This window comes from Apteryx mantelli, chromosome 1 (assembly GCF_036417845.1).
Source record: "Apteryx mantelli isolate bAptMan1 chromosome 1, bAptMan1.hap1, whole genome shotgun sequence".
NCBI lineage: Eukaryota > Metazoa > Chordata > Aves > Apterygiformes > Apterygidae > Apteryx > Apteryx mantelli.
Window position 1 is genome coordinate 221,189,208 of NC_089978.1, and position 16,384 is coordinate 221,205,591.

General features: G+C 46.6%; 1 protein-coding gene across 1 annotated transcript in view; it reads left to right on the forward strand.

The window, feature by feature from the left end:
* UBE2H (ubiquitin conjugating enzyme E2 H) overlaps positions 1–15,831 on the forward strand; it is a 54,416-nt gene extending 38,585 nt beyond the window's left edge. The window contains exons 4-7 of the mRNA XM_067317589.1: positions 1,818–1,857; positions 2,570–2,622; positions 6,962–7,090; positions 13,493–15,831. Of these exons, the coding sequence (XP_067173690.1) occupies positions 1,818–1,857; positions 2,570–2,622; positions 6,962–7,090; positions 13,493–13,617 (347 nt within the window). The 3' untranslated portion in view covers positions 13,618–15,831. The remainder of the gene's footprint in view (positions 1–1,817; positions 1,858–2,569; positions 2,623–6,961; positions 7,091–13,492) is intronic.
* The last annotated feature ends 553 nt before the right edge of the window (positions 15,832–16,384 follow it).

Consider the following 16,384-nt stretch of genomic DNA (forward strand, 5'->3'; position numbering starts at 1 on the left):
TCTTCTTTAGAGACCGTTCTGCTTTCAGGCATCGTTTCAGTCTTACGTTGTATTTGTGCAAAACTGGAGTAGTTGGAGTAAACACGAAATTATGTTTGTGTCATAATACATGGAAAGAAACGGAGCTAAATCCATATGTCGGCTCCTACCCCAGATGGGAGCCGTTCTGTCACTCAAGTCGAGCTCGCTCCCTTGTTTGGGCAGAGACGGTGCATCCCGCTTGGAGCGGCGAGATGAAGGGCGTCAAGGCGCGGAGCTCGCCGAACTGCAAACGGTGGCACGAAACTTCCGTGCATTTTGAAGTACAGGAAGAAGCTTTTTAAAGGGATTAAGTGAGTCCGTATCCCAGATCTAAATTCCTTCCTTGTTTTTATAAGCAAACACCTTTGTCAGTAGGAGTAGTTACTTTTAGCTAAAGCAGATTTCTGCTCGCTGCAGGAAGGCGTGATTCCCTCCTGGGTGGTGTTTGTAGGGCTTTGCAGGCTACAGGCTGGTGGTACAGCAAAGGAAAAAAGGCTTTATCTTAAGTTCTGGGGAAAGAGAAAAGAAAAAGGCACAAAAAAAAAAATTAAGATCTTGAAGCGGCTTAAAGTGGTGCAGAAACGAAGGTTGCAGCAGCCCTTCTGGGCAGAGCTTTTAAAATGATTCTGCCGAGCTAGCAGAAGTACGCAGGAATACTCGATCCCATTGAACGGGAAGCAACTGGAAAGCCTCGTTTTGCATCCCTTCGCTGTCCTTGTTCCACGCTGGGGACGTGCCCCTCACCAGGGTATCTGGGTTCCTGCTATTGAAATGAAAGAAAATAGCTGGGCGGAAGCAGGATTCTGCATCTGCTCCCAGTCACCGTCTGAAACGCTTCCCTCTGCTTTTAGGGTGGACGCGCTGTCCCTGGGCCTACGCAGGCTACAGGGCCAAGTGTGGCATTCTGTAAAACCCGAATATCCCAGGGATAACGAGCTCTATTTGTGGAAGAAGAGGGGCATTTCTGAGGTGCCATCTATTTTTAACTCCGAGGTTAAGCAAGGTAGCTGAAAAACATGGCTTACCTTTAGCTGCTCTTATCAGATGCCGTCTTTGAAGCGTGAGGCATCTTTTACTGTGATGTTGCAACTCTCGAAACCACAGGGTTTTTCAGCAATTTAGTTTGCAAGTCGGAACAAAAAAAGCATTATCGAATCTACGAGTCTGAAGTGCGCACAAAGCCGCGACAAGCCTTCTCGTTCCTGACCTTGTACCGCTGCTGTTTTCTTTGCTAAAAGACCTGAGGTGCCAACTGAGGAATTACTGCTGTGTCGATGCAAAACTTGCAATATTAGCTGTATGGGTCTGCAGCATTCCCTGCCTCCGCGTGCCTTACAGAGGTAGATTAACATTGTGACCTGAAGTTTATAGAAAATCTTTGTCAGGAGGCATTTACAAAATTTAATCCTGAAGCAAATGCTGAGCTCGGAAGTTTTGTTTTCGTGTTTGCTCAAAATTTGCTTGCAGCTTTTAAAAACCGTTTCATCAGATGCGGATGCTTAATGGGGCTAATGGGTGGTTCGTTTTAAGATAATACATTTTAAGATAATAATGGACAGCAAAACCTTGTGATACAACTGCACTGCAAGCAGAGTTTTTGATGAAGTTCAAGGGGATGGCTGAGGACCCTAGGGTCAAAATGCTGCCTCAGTATTTTAAAGGTTAGGTAGCTATATATAGCCAAGCCAGAGTTTCCTTTGAAATTCATCTGATGAGTCCTTGTTCAGTAAATTCCAGACTTCTCTTGTAAAAATCCTTGGCTGTTTTCTGCTATTTACCAGTGTGTCTCTTTGCAGGATTCATGAATAAAATTTTCCATCCCAACATCGACGAAGCGTAAGTAAATCCCTCATGTGCGGTTCTTCTAAGGGTTTTGTCTAATTGTAACTGTATTCTGGCTTCACGGTAATACGCTGATGAGTTAAATAATGCTTTAATCTAATCTAACAGTCCAGAGCGGGGAGTTTGATAGTTCTCAAGTTAACTTTCACGACCGGATCAGGCTATAGGCAAGACCGCAGAGATGCGTGTTGCAGACATCTCTCAGATGTGGTCTTGGTGCTGTAACGTGCCTCGCTTGCAGAAAGCACAGGGTTGCTAGTCCCCCTTCTCGCTGGCATCGCGCTGACTTTCTCGAAACAAGGTACGGCGTCGGCTGAGCCGGAGCTCCCTCTGCAGCGGTTAGCCAAAGTTCATGTAGCTTACGTACTAAAAACCCTTCCCGCCGGAAATCGGTTTTGCCACAACGCTTTCAGTTAAGGTTTAGTTAAATGGAGCCGCTTATCTTTCACTCTCTCCAGTAGAGCCCCAAATGGACCAGCCAGTTCAGTAATGGCTCCAGCTTACTCTTGTTGTGCATAGTTTGAAGGTTCACATAGTTAAAGGTTGGCCCCTGTGTTAACCGTAAGGTAAAAGTAAATCGTGACTTATCTGGGACGGGGAGGCCAGGGGGAGGCAGGGTAAGGGAAGGGGGTGTTAAGTCGTATTAAACCTCCAGAGTGTTTCTGAGTGTGACTTTGTTTAATTCCATCCTTTCCATGTGTTTCAGGTCAGGAACTGTATGTCTAGATGTAATCAATCAAACTTGGACAGCTCTCTACGGTGAGTTTGGCATTTCCCCCAAAGGTGATCACATGAGCACCCTTGTTTGGTGTGCTAACATAACACAGCTTGCTGGATACACGTGATCTTAGGCCAGCTCTTTTACCTAAATTTTAGACTGTTAACTGATGTCTTGTGAAAAATAGGACCTTTACGGGAAGATATTTTCATAACGTGTTTTTATGCCAGGGATGCCAAAATATTCCATAAACCTCCCAAAGGAATCGCTTATCCATTGCTTGGCAGTGTGTGGCACCTGCACAACAGCATCCAGCAATGATTCAGCATCGAAAGCGAGGAGTTGTCTGAAGTGAGGCAGGAGAACCTGAGTAACCTATTTCCAGCTACGCCACCCGTGTTTGTATGTGCATCCAAGCTGATACTCTTTGTGCGCAGGACTGTGATCCACCATTTTACAGAAAATGGCACCAGAAACTATTTGTTTTGGCAGCATCATTTCAGTGCAGACTGGAGGGGACAGTGCATGTAATAACTGCACTGCTTAATGTGGGAATTTTGGGTCTCCTGTTAGGTCATGTCTGTTTATAACTCCTTTTTAGCAGTGTAAAAAGGTTAGCTGATCGTTAAAGACCCATTAAAATAACATTTAGGGAAGGCTGAAGTTGTTAAAGAAATGAGTTTGAGTGTTTAATCTAGGTGGGCTGCATTTAAAAAAATGTGAACTTCTCAAGATGTTCTAATTATGCTTCGAGGGATGGTGTTCAGGGGATTGTGCACTGCAAAGCTGTGTTTTTACCTAGGTAAGCTGGAGCTCTGAAGCAGTTGCTAGAGAGACAAGCTATTTCACCTTTCTCGCACAGTTTTTTTTTTTTTTTTTTTTTTTTTTTTTTTTTTTTTTTTTTTTTTTTTTTTTAAGAAAAAACTAGGCTTAGTGAATCCTGAGCAGGAAATTGCTATAGCAACTTGTTGAACTTGACTCCTCATCAGAATGCCCAACGTCCTCGTGTTGGAGTTGCACGGCATACACTTCCCCTGGTTTGCTGCGAGAGATGAGCTGAGCTGTGACCCAGGTGTCGCACTAACGGAGGAGCAGGATGCTCTTGCGTTGATTCTCAATCAGCTGTGAGGCTGAGGAATTAAAGCATTAAGCCAACCAAGCCCTCTGCTGGGGATGAACCTGCATGATTCAGGCTGCAGCAAAGTCCAGCTCAGCGCGGTGTGTGCTTCTGTTTCACAGCCTTAAATGCCACCTGCAGATCATGGGTATGGCTGGACAAATGAAAATTTTGCTCCAGTCTGATTGCGATGCTGGTTTTGTGTTCTAGCAATCTGTGTTCTGCTTTGGAAGCCATGCGCAGATAGCTTCCCTGTTCTGCAGCATGCTCTCACAGACGGTCACAGTGGGGTTTCTGCACTATTTCCAAACAGAATTTCATAGGAAGGCTTTCTGTAAGAGGTTTCCTAATGAGTACTTCTGTATTTTTGTCACTGCTGTTGCTCATAAAAGTAGAAAAAACAACTTGGTATTTACTATGCTTGTGATGCATTGAGATCAGAGGGCTTGCAAAAAATCTTCCACTTCCCCCCCGCCTTTGATTATCAGTGAGGGGTGTAAGGCAAAGTGAAGATACCAGGCAAATATTCTGTACAGAGCACCTTCCACAGTAGCTAGTGAAACTTGGCATTAGGAAGTGCATCATTTGACAGTAATCTTATTGCAGGCTTCCCTTGCTCTGCTGTAGGACGCTTTGAAGCCGCGGAGAGGCTGCTGGGATGACCGCATTCAGCCTGCCCCTTCAGTCAAGTCATCAAACACCAGAATGCGTAGATCTCCTCCTCGCTTCCAGGGATTTTTTCCCCCTTATCAGAAATAAGGGATGGCCTCTTCCTGAACATGCAATCAAAAGGGAGAAATAATATTCCACTGCGCCTCTCAGCTCTGCTGTGATGATTCAAGGAGGAAGTAAGGTGGAAGAGGCCTAGAATAGCTACCAATAAATCCATAAGGATCTGGCAGTTAGATTCCCTGTCTCTCCCTAAGGAAGTATCAGGGTGGTCTTAGCACAGTGGTTAGGCTTCCAGCACACATCCAGCTAGTTCCTGTTAAACTGATGCTGCCTTTAGGGATTTGAAAGAGGAGGAAATGACTGAAGTCTTCTAAAGCAAAAAATATGACGTGTCCTGTGAGCCATGGTAGCCTCCCAGGGCTCTGCTTGCTCAGCCAAAGTGGGAGTTCAGTTGTTGCTGATGGCCAGTGAGATACTTGGTCCAAGCCTTCCCTGTGGAGAGTCAAAGCGACCTGCTCTTGGGCTGCAAACTGAAGTCAGCTTCCTGCTGATAGTGACTGAACCCAATTGCTAGAGTGGTTCTTGGTTTACCAGGGACAAACCACTTCCAAGACTGTGGCAGAAAGCAATCTTGCAGAGCATTGTCAGGCTATTTTTGCAGTCCCTTTTTGGATTAGGATCCAACTTCTTCCAGTTGTTATTATGCTTCATCTCAGACATGGTTAGTGGCACCTGGCTGCTTAGTATGCCAGCCATGGCAAACTTGGTCGAGATACTGTGTGTGCTCTAAAGTGTTTTGTCCCTGTCCTCTGCCAGTATTGGAAGGGGCAACAGCTTCCTATAATGGAAAGAGGTTTGGGGGTAAAAACACCTGATTTCTTAGTGGTGTCCCTGTATAGCAGAGACCAGGCAATCGTTATCCTTAGCTTAAAATGAGCTATAATGAATCCTGTGCTCCTGAGTATGGATAAAGCCATGGCCTTCCCTCCTGCTCGGCAAGGTTTATGCTGAATGGGTGTCAATCATACCCCAGCGTCTACACGTCCTGGATGTGTTGGTGCAGGAGGGAAGAACGGGCAATGTCCAGAGTCGTCTTTGATCTTCTTGAGCAGCATCAGTAAGCATCTTCTGAGACCATGCATGCTGGTAGATCTAGAGAGGACATAAGGTTCAGGCAGTGGCCAGATCTGCCTGGATGTACTGCGCAGCTCTTCTGAGCCTGTATCTTTGTTAGTGATGGCATTGGAGCCAGGCTTTCTATGGTTGCAACCCAGGGTTTGAGTCTCTGGGTAGCTGTTTGCAGAGGGGAAGCGCTAGGAGATCCCCTTCCCCTATCTGCACACCCATTTTTATGAATCTTTTAGAGACTTAAGAGCTCCAAGCTGTACCTCTGTCACATCTGGTTGACTTTAACAGCAGACTTCAGAGTGGTTTGACACATGCTCTGGAATAGTCACACGAGCTTTCCTCCTGCAGGAGGCAGCTTGAAATGGCTTAACTGCCCCTCGCTCACATGGTGAAGCGTAGGGAGTGTTGGGCTTCCTTCCCGACAGCTCTGCTTCGATCGGTGCTAGAGGGGACAAGGGTGCTCTGTCACGGGCAGGATTTCCCTGCCATCAGGAAAGAGAGGCCCCCTTTGATAGGGGGAGGAAAGGGGCATCTGATAAAAGATGAACAGAATAGTCAAAACAGACCTGGAAAAAATTGCAACAAATGCTGGTCTGCCTGTATCTGCAGTTCTCCAGTGGTTGAAGTGGGACACGGCACCTAACCCTCCTCACCCTACCCTGGGGGCTTAATCTCTGCTCCGCGTGGGTGTGCGCCGTCCTTCTGAAGCACCCGGGAAGCAATGACGCAGGCCTGTTTCTTAACACCCCCACCACTGAAGTATGGCACTTGTTGTCGAAGGGATGTGGGAAGAGGGTTTCGTGTATCCACAATTGCTCATCCGCACCAGAAGTAGGTTTCCTGTTGTGGATTATTTAGTGACAGATGTCAATGGGCACCAAGGTGTTACTGCGATCTGCTCACGTTCTGTGAATTGTTTTGAACTGGAGGGGGGACTTGTTGGTTGCTCTCTCTATAAAGAGTTGCACAAAGGTCTCTGGAAGATGTATTTTGCTTGAGATTTGTTGATTTAGTCATGGAATATAAGAGGTATCTAAAGGTGGTAATAGGAGGAGGAGGCAGAAGTGGGAGAATTCGGTGCAAGGCTGGAGTGAGGGGGAGAAGCACGGCGTTTTCTTTTTAAGACGGGCTAAGCACATGAGCATCACTGGGAAACGAGCCTATTGCCTCCTTCCACTTTGCTTAAAACAGATATCTGTAGCTGTGCTGGGGTGTTGAGCAGTTTGAAGAGGGCTGAGATTGTTGGCTGAAGGGCTGCAGCATTTCTCTTGAGCCGCAGCGGAAGCTCTTATCAGCCCTATATGTGCTTCCCTCTGATGCCGTTTCCTTATTTTAACTTGAGCCTGGATTTTTTCGGTGTATTTGCCCTTGAAGCTTTGTGCTGCTGTGCCAGTGCTTGCCGGAAGATTAACCGGACTGACTCTGGGCCTGCGGACGTGAACAACTGTGCCTTTTACTTGCAGATCTCACCAATATATTTGAATCGTTCCTGCCCCAGCTGCTGGCCTATCCTAACCCTATAGATCCTCTAAATGGTGACGCTGCAGCCATGTACCTCCACCGACCAGAAGAGTACAAACAGAAAATTAAAGGTAAGGGCATAAACAGCGTATTGCAGAATGAATGGCATTGCTGTGATTCCACTCGGGTGAATGAGGACTGTCCTTGCCGCAGATTAGCGTGTCTGTGACTCTTCCTTCCTGTTAGAGGGACCCTGCTCATTTTAAATGGGAGTAGCCTTAATTAAGGGGTGGATGTGCTGTTACTGCTTGCTGACCGAAGCTGCTGTACGCAGCGCGTGGGGCAGGCTTTCCAAATCATCAGCTGATGCTAAGCAGGGAGGGCTGTAAGCAAACTGGGTTAGGGTTCAACGTGATCCTGACAGACTGGAGAAACGACTGAGAAGAAAAGGTGTGCAGCTGAAGGAGGGACAAAGAAAAGTGCTAAACTTAAAGGGGAATATCCAGTTGCACAGCTACTGGGTGGAAAGCAGCTTGTTCGCAGTTCTGTGGAAAGCGATCTGAGAGCAGCTATCAAGGAATCGGTGGTGCTGTTTGCAGCAGTCACTCTTGTCCTGTGACAGAGCAGGAATCTTCAGCGAGCACCAAGTAATCCTTTCTCGCTGCTTCATACTCCAGCTAAGGCTTACTAGGGCTGTGCCCAGTTCAGGAACTGCCATTTGAGAAAGCTGTAGACTAATTAAAAACATCTGGAAGGGTGTAACAAGGGTGGACAGTCTTGAAGACACGTCTTAAGAGGAAAAATTGAAAGAAATGGAGGAGTTTAATCTAGAGAACTGAGCAGGGCTTTGAGCTTTGAAATATCAAAGGTGTCTTCGGAGAGGAAGGGAACGATTTATCCTCGGTGTTCACTGTGAGCAGGATTTGGTCACAGGGTTATAACTTCAGCTAGGGGGACTGAGGCTAAACATTAACGGTGACTGATGAGGACAGGTAGGCATTGGCGGAGCCTGCGAGGGTGCTGGAGTGTCTGCTCTTGGAAGGGTTTGAAGAATAAGTTAAGCAAGAGGAATAGCTAGAGTCAATACCTCCTGGGAATCAGGGAAGGGTCCCAGTAAGGACTTTCAGATGCTTCTGATAATACTGGGGATGAAAGGACTGTCCTAGGACTGGTAAGTGAGAGCCAAAATTAAATTATTTTGCACATGGAAAGTAGGAGACAAAACAGAAAATAAGAATTGCCCTTGAAATTGGTGCTCTGCCTTCCCTAGAATCAGCTTTATGCAAACAGGACTAGAGCGCTGTTTCCTGAGGCAACAGACCTGTGGCAAAGCCATGGATTTTATCTCTCACTTTATCCAGTGAACACAATCGGCATTTAATCCGGTGGCTGGTAACTTACAGCCTTTGGCCCAGATTTGGTCTGCAGCTTGGATTTTAATAGAGCCCATGACCGCCTGATCTTTTTTATTTATTTATTTTTTTTTTTTCCGGTTACTGAATAACCGTACGACTTGTTTGTCTGTGGGAGCCCTGCCAGGAAGGTTTGCAGGGCCTGTTCCACAAGGGGAGCCTCCATGAGCAAACACGATCCACTAGTCTTCCTCCCGGTGTAAAATGGGGTAGCAGCTTTCCTAACGGAGCGTTGTGAAATCTCGCTCGTGTTCGGAGAGCACAGGTTTTCCAAAAAGACGTGGGACTTGGCGGTGGAGTCCTGTCATCAGTTCTGCCATGTCACTCCAGAATGGTTTAAACCTCGAGTCACTTTGTTCTAATGCTAGATGACTCTTAATCAGCTGTAATTTTTTTTTTTTTTGAGGGAGGAACTACAAATGAGGCCAGGCAAAGCTGTATTTAAATACTCAGAGTTATTCAGCCCACTTTGCTTGACTCCTGTGACAGCTGCATGACAGGATCATGCAGTCACCCTGCAGATCTGGCCAGTTCAGTGTCCTGAAGTCCATTTCCCTTTTTTCATATGAACAGGCTTCCAGGCAAAAATGGTTTGTCAGATAAAATCTCCAGGGTCAGCATGAGGGACACTTTGGGTGTCCTCAAAACCTTAATGAAACGAAAGAAAAGATTCACCCTGGAAAATATAGACCGATGCTGGCCAACAGCAGATACTTCAAGGAAGGTATGAGGGTTTGCTGAGGGAGCCTAGAGGAGGGGATAATCCTTGTTCTCCTCCTGACAGTCAGGTACAGGCGATGAAGATGATCTGGAAGGATTTTTAAGTACTTGCAACATATTTCATGTTCCATATGCCCAAGAGCCTTCCTCTGCTGTCTCTTCCCAGGCTTGCATGACAACTATAAAATAGAGCTAAACATAGTCATCCCTCGTATTGTAGTGTTTTTTAAAAATAACCTTGGACATGTTAAAATTGATGCAGTGGATTGTAACAGCATCTTTGCTCTGGGAAATTCAGTATTGCAAATACATAATTTATTGCCTCTTTTCTTCCTCATTTTTTAGTTATGAACCCATAGAACAGTAGCTTGACGTAACATTAGTGAAGAAACAGGCTTAGGCTTGGGACAGAGGTGGCACAAGGTTTGTGGTCACCACGATTCTTAGTGCGAGGCCCAAACAAGTAAGGATTTACCATGGAACTTGTAGATATCCATTGATATTACTGATACACAGCTGGAAAATGTGATACTTAGCAGATCGATCAAGCAGTTAATGGCCGCAGAGCCAAATGATCCTTTAAGATCCTCTTTCTTGACTGTCCTGGGCAAGGTGGCCTGCCTTGTCACTGGTACAATGCCAGCGGATGGGTCTCAAATATGGAAAAACGCATTAGCTTTTACCGAGCTGTTGAGAACTGCTGCTCAACTTCCACGTATGGTGCTTTTGCCATCTCTTTGGTAGATCTAGTATGAAAACTGAGAAGTTCCAGTAGAGCCCTTGGAGAAGCCAGTATGGCTCACAGGTGTATACCAGCTGCAGGGCATAATCACAGCTTGTTCATGTTGCTCCAGGGTTTAAAAGCAGATGAATCCTTCCCTGGTAGGAAGGGGTACATCAAGGCTTTCCCTTCTTGCTGTGAATGGGCTTCTGTGGAAGCTGGTTTGTCAGTATTATTTAGATATTTCGGGTGTTCTTCCCTTAAGAGCCTGAAGACCCAAATTCGATAGAACGTTCAACACAAAAGCTCCTTGGAAGGTTGACCTTTCTCAAATTAAACCTTCAGAAAGGCCCAGCCCAGGGGCTTGGTAGCTTGCCTGGGTAGAGGATGGCATTTGAAATTTGAAGTGCTTCAGGTCACTTTTGTCTGGCACCAAATAATTTAGGCTCAAGCAGGTCTTTCCCAGCAGTCAGAAATGGTGGCTTTCATGTCTGAATCACCCCAGAGAGCACTCGAAGTAGCCAGTGAAGACGTGCTGCTGGCTTCCCGTCCTGTCCTGTTTGGTATCTCATGGCTCCTGTGCACAGGAACTCCCGAGGCAGCGACAGCCGTTGTTTCGGTGGGTTTGGGGTAGAATGGATGCGTTTATGACACTTATAACGCTTACAGATTTTATAAGGGGTTACCTCTGTCATCCAGGGGTATCCCAGGTCTTGCAGAAGAGGAACTCGGATTCCCTTTGCTGTATTGTGCAAGAAATAACTTAGTTGGGTAAATATCACTTTTTTTTTTGGGGGGGGGGGGGATACCCCTTCCTGGAAAGCTACAGGAAGGGAGTAGCCACTACAAGGAGGTATCCCATTTGCAGCCCATCTTTCTCTTTGCTTGTCATCTACTGCCCACCCACCTTCCCGTGGAAAAGTCTCTAAAGACACCCTGCTTTTCTTGTGTTCCTCCATCAGTTATTCTTGTCGTCATGAAACCGCTAGGACTCTCGTGCCAATTTTTCTCATTTTTTCAGTGTCTTTCTCTTGGCAGATGGTTCCTGCCCCAGCCTCTGCAACCCTTGTTCTCTGCCCTCGTGCAGGTAGGCCCTGCCTGAGCGCATCTCCGCGGCACTGTGGTAGTACAGGCAAACGGCCTCTTCTGAGGAGACAGGTTCTCCGTGGCCAAGATTAAGGACAAGAGCGCTTTCCTGTTGATGTTACGTGCGCTCCAAAAGCCTGACAGCAATCTGCGCCTCTTCGCATTGCGTGGAGAGGCCTTGGATGCTTCGCGCTTCCTACTGTTTACATAGCTGGCTTTAATACTTTATCAGTTCTTGCAAGTTCTTGTAAACCAGATTTGAACAGCTGCTTCTGTAGTCTGAGCAAGCAGGTTAATAATGTATATTAAACAGACTGAAACTGTTTGTGTCATTAGATCCAGATGCTCAAGCTCACTGGGCTCAGAAGCACCTTTCGGCCAGCTCTTGCGTAGCGCTTGTCCAGTGCCGAGCAGTTCTGCCAAGACCACCCCATCCTGTGATCTCCTCCGTGAAGCCTTGGCTTCAGGTCGCTGCCTGTACTGTGCTCCTCACCCTGCAGTAATCATTTGGGCTCTGCGTGTCCCTGTGTCAGCTCCGAAATGTGGAGAAAACCTGCTGCTGCCGCAGACTTCTTGCAGAGTCTTGTCCCTTCCGCTAGGCTGAAGGGTGGAAGTGCAGAAGGGAGGAGAGGGATGGTTTTAAGAAAAGCCAGTCTTTTTAAAAGCACAGTCTTTAAAAACCTGTGTTGTAGCACTTGCGTATCTGGCATTAGATGTGTCCTCCCGCAGCTTTGTCAGTGCATCCACCTGCTGATGCCGTATGGAATAGAAAGCGGTGATCTCTGCTCTTGGAGGAGAGGTGGTGCTCATGGACCTCGTTCCCTTCTGTTCCCTGGGAGGAATTAAAAAATATGCAACTGGGAAGCCTGCGAGGCTGGGACTGACACGTAACATTTGCAGTCCTGTGCAGGGACTCATCTTTGAGCAAAAGGGATAGTGGCTTTCCCTCCTTCTTCAGTTCCTTAGTACTGCTGTTTGGAGGAGGCTTTGTTGCGTTTTGATACCTTCAGATCTGGAAAGATGATGAGTTAGCGACTGAAATTCCCTACCGGCAGTGCTGATACAACGGGAGCACAACTCCCCTCTCCTTGCCAGGGCACGTGACCTGCAATGTAGGGGATGTGGTGTCGGGATACTGAGGTTGCATCACGTGTTCGTGCCATGAGGCTGAGAACGGGAGGTAGGTAAGAGAAGGACCTCAAGCTGAGGCTGATGGTTCCTTCTTTAGCCCAGTTTTGCATTAGTTTTCTCCCCTGCCCCCTTCCCCTGCGTGTGTGTGACGGATGGGCTTTCTCTACTCGAGATACCTGCACGCTGGGGACACCAGCCCCTCGTAGGATCTCGGAGGGGATCGTACAGTCGCTTCCTTCAGCCGAGAAAGAAGCAAAGCAGTTGTGAGACTTGATCTGGCCGATTTGCTTTGCTTTCTGTGTTGCATTTTTGCTGTGCCCTCTGCGTGGAAGTTTAGTGTGGGGAAAAAAACACAAGCTGCCTTTGGCAGAAGTTACTTCACCTGCCTGCAGGAATCCCAGTAAACCAGTTTTCTTGCTTGCCGTGCAGCCTCCGGTTTGCTTCTGGCTGACGTTCAAGGTGTTGAGCCGGGTGCTTAGAGCCAGTGTGGTTTGGACCCCGTTGTGAGACACGGTTTTCTTCGGTGACCTGCAGGGCTCTGGCAGCCGCTGCTGGCCGGGGTGTTTGCGTCTCCCGTGTTGATGTAGGTGCATGGGAGCCGGTGGCCGGGAGCTCCCCACGGAGGGGCTCCCTGCAGCTCCTTCTCGGCTGATCCTACAGCTCTTGTCCGATGCGAAGCAGGTTGCAAGGCTTGGGCTTTCTGGGCAGGCTTGGAAGATATCCCTGCAGGCTTTTCTTCTCTGCTTTCTGTCCATCCTTCCTTACACTGTGTTTATGCACCTAGTCTCTCCCATTGCAGACCGGGATGGGGAAGGGTGTAAAGCTGGGTTGGTTTGGTGTGGGAAGCCACTGCCCTGGCGTGCCCCGGTCTGCAAGCAGGCCCCTCGGAGAGCTCGCCCTTTCCTGCCAAAGGGAACACGTCGTCTTCTACTCTGTCCCAAGTTTTTCTTCTCTTCCTCCTTAGCCTGGCTCTCAGCTTGGGTTCAGTGATGGCTATTCTGCCAGTTCAGACTTCCAGATCTTCATTCCTTAAAGCCAGGATTTGGAGTAGCCGCTTCTTGGTAGCGTTGAGGCTTGTTCTGTGGGTCACCAGGGTAGCTCCTATTTGGGCAGTGAATATAACCTTATTATGACTAGTGCCAATGAGCTATACCGTACTGGGGAGGACTTTGGTTGTTTCCAGCTCTGTGCGTGTGCGGTGTTGACACAGGAGCCTTGGGACTGCGCTTGTTTTTGAGGATCTTGCACATCTCTGAGTTCTTCATCAGGTATTTTCACAAGTTACCAGACAGAGCTGCCCTTGGTCGGGGAAACGGGGTAATCCTGTGTTAATTGCTATAAACTAAGCTACGTGCCATCTCAAACACGATGTTACTCAACCGGATGTCGTTGCGGTTCTTAGCCACCCATCATTTAGCTGATGAATATACGCTGCTTATGTTTTCCTTTTCTCTCCCCTACAGAATACATTCAGAAATATGCAACAGAAGAAGCACTAAAAGAACAGGAAGAAGGCACCGGGGACAGCTCATCTGAGAGCTCCATGTCCGACTTCTCGGAAGATGAGGCTCAGGATATGGAATTGTAGTAGAAGAGGCAACCTGCTTTTCAGAGAGACTCTAATTTCCTAACCATGAGAAGCAGACTATAATATTCATATTTAAACAAAGCAATTTTTTTTATTACTAAACAAGGTTTTTATGAATAATAGCATTGATATATATATATCACCCTTTAGATCTTGATTTTTCTTGGTCATTTCTCAAACCCGAGGTGCATAGCATATTCCCACATTCCATTTTGGTAGCAATATGCAGCCCGAATGCATGCATTCAAATTCCATTTGGCCAAGTCAACTTGTGTGCTACTGAACTGTCAGCTAAAAGAGCTGCTCTGATAGGTAGGGAGTTAGCAGAGATGTTTGCTTTCTTATCAGTGTTTCCAAAGATGCCACCTTGGATGCTAACGTGGAACAGCGTTTTTCTCAAAGTAAAAAAAATCTGGGCGATGATATACTAACCGTGTAGATCAGACAGTGAAATAAAAGGTGCTCCTTCAGGTCAACCTTGCTGATCATATTTTGTGTGGAGTCACGTTTAAAAAAAAAAACAAAACAGAACACCACCACAAATGCATGGAGCTATTCAGAGCATTGAAGCTTAAAAATTTTGACTTGGATTTTAAGTCCGTTTTTATATGTGGACTCCTGCCGGCCCTCTGAACTGTAGGGACTGACAACCACTGGTCTTGTTTGCTTTTGGGACTCTTGAAAGCCTTCATCTGGATGCTATTCACTTTCTTGGTCTGGATTATGAGCTGTTCCCTTTTTCGGAGGAAAAAAAAAACAAAAAACGATGCTCTCGAAGCAGTGCTTTGATTTAGCTGGAGCACATGTGAAGTCAAACTCTTACGTTGTCATAGTTTTGAAACTGCTGCCCTTTAACGGCTTCAAGTTTGCTTTTTTTTCTCTCGCTTGAAGTATGGTTAAACACCTCGCAACCACTCTCCATCTCCTAAGAGGGGTCTCTGACCGGATGGATTAGCCTTGCTGAGAGCTTCAGATCCACGAGGATTGGCCCGTTGGCTCTAGTCCACGAATCCATCGGCACCGATTTTATTTTCCTTTCCTCCCCCCCCCCACCCCCTTCTGCACCAGCTTGGTAGCCATCTGCTTGTGTGTGTACAACAGGATTTAAAATTTCTTAAAAGTTAACAGAGTATGATCTAGAAAAACAAAAAAAAAAAAGAGATGAATAAAAAAAGCCTAAAAGCACCAAATGAGGAAGCAAGCGAATCTGATCTTTTTTTTTTTTTTTTCCCCCCCCCAGGACGCTTCTGAATGAAATGTTTGATTTCTCCTGGTATCTGTCACCAAGCTAAGATTTTTCGTTTGTTTTAATGCTAAGAGAATCTGATACAGTAAATGTCTACCCGGGATGCCAGTATACTTGAATTTGGGATAATTGTGCATTTGAGATTCTTGCGAGGATGAATTTTTAAATCTGAATGTTACCTGCTGTATTTTGGGGGGGGGTTCTCTGAGGGCTTTGGACAAGATTATTTTAATTCATGGTGCAACCTGCAGGACCGTGCATGGAATTCAACCCACCCTGAGCAACTCTCGAACGGAGTTTTGAATGTCAGACTGGTAGATTTTCATTTTCCCAGAAGTGTTTTTCTTTGGAAATGCCACCGAGTTTTGAGTTTTGGGGGTTGGAAGGTTACAATCCTATTTCTAATTCATAAAGCACAATCAAAAATTTTTTTTTTCTTTTGGAGGAAAAAAGAAAACTCGTAAAGTACCATTTTGCTTTAGCATGATTTTTTTCCTTAATAAAAATATACAAAGAGTTTCCTTTATGTTAATTACGGGCATGAAGCAAAGGTTCTCCTCTCCTTTTTCCTTTTTATTTTTATTTTTTTCCTTTCCTTTTCTATTTTTTTTTTTTCTTTAAAGCAGTGATGTAGGGCTGTGGCTAGTGACTGTGCTGAAGTTCTCTATCTAGCATTTGTGGCTTGTCGGAAGGGTAATATTAACTATTTAACATGTAATGGTGTACTTAACTCTTATCTAGCACGCTGTTTTTCTCGTTACTTTGGGGAGGGAGGGGGCCACACTTTGCTGGCACTGTTTAACTCGCTTACCTGCTGCCCGGGCAGTTTGCTTGTGCTATAACCTTTACTTGTAGGTGCTACTTAGGAGTAGAGTTAAGTGCTGGGTGGTGATATCAGTTTAAAAGGAAAAAAAACCACAATAAAAATTTGTATTTTTTCAATATTGTATTAAAAAAGGAAAAAATTAGTGTTCTAATTCCCTCGTCGCCCTGCCCGGGCGCGGAGCTGTTTCTCTTCCCCCTCAGTCTGATCGAGCAGCTCCGAGTTACTGCATCCGGCACTTGCACGTTCCTCCCTCCTTTTGGAGAGGTGGGTGTCCCAAAGAAATCCCGGGAAAGCCGCAGCTCACCGGAGCAAGCCGGCACCTGCCTCCCACCGGGGCATCTAGATCCGCAGTCGGTTTTTCCCTGCAAAAACGCATCCCGGGCTGTGCTGGGAATTGCTACCCTGGCCCGGGGCAGCGGGGAGCAAAACCCCTGGCCAAAATACGCCGGTCCTCGATGGGAGACCCCGGAGCCGGGCTCTGGCCCCCCCTGCTCCCGGCCGCCTTGGGCCCCGTTGCTTTTCCCCTCGGTCTTTTCCCGTGTCTTTTCTTTTTACCTCTTCTGCAAATTTCCCTCCTCCTTCCCCAAAAATGGCGAGTTTGTAAATGAAACTGCACCTACGGAGTCAGGAAGGAAAAGCGGGAGCCACGGCGAAGCAAGATAGCGTGCTTGGGGGGTCAGCGTGAGATTTTTGTG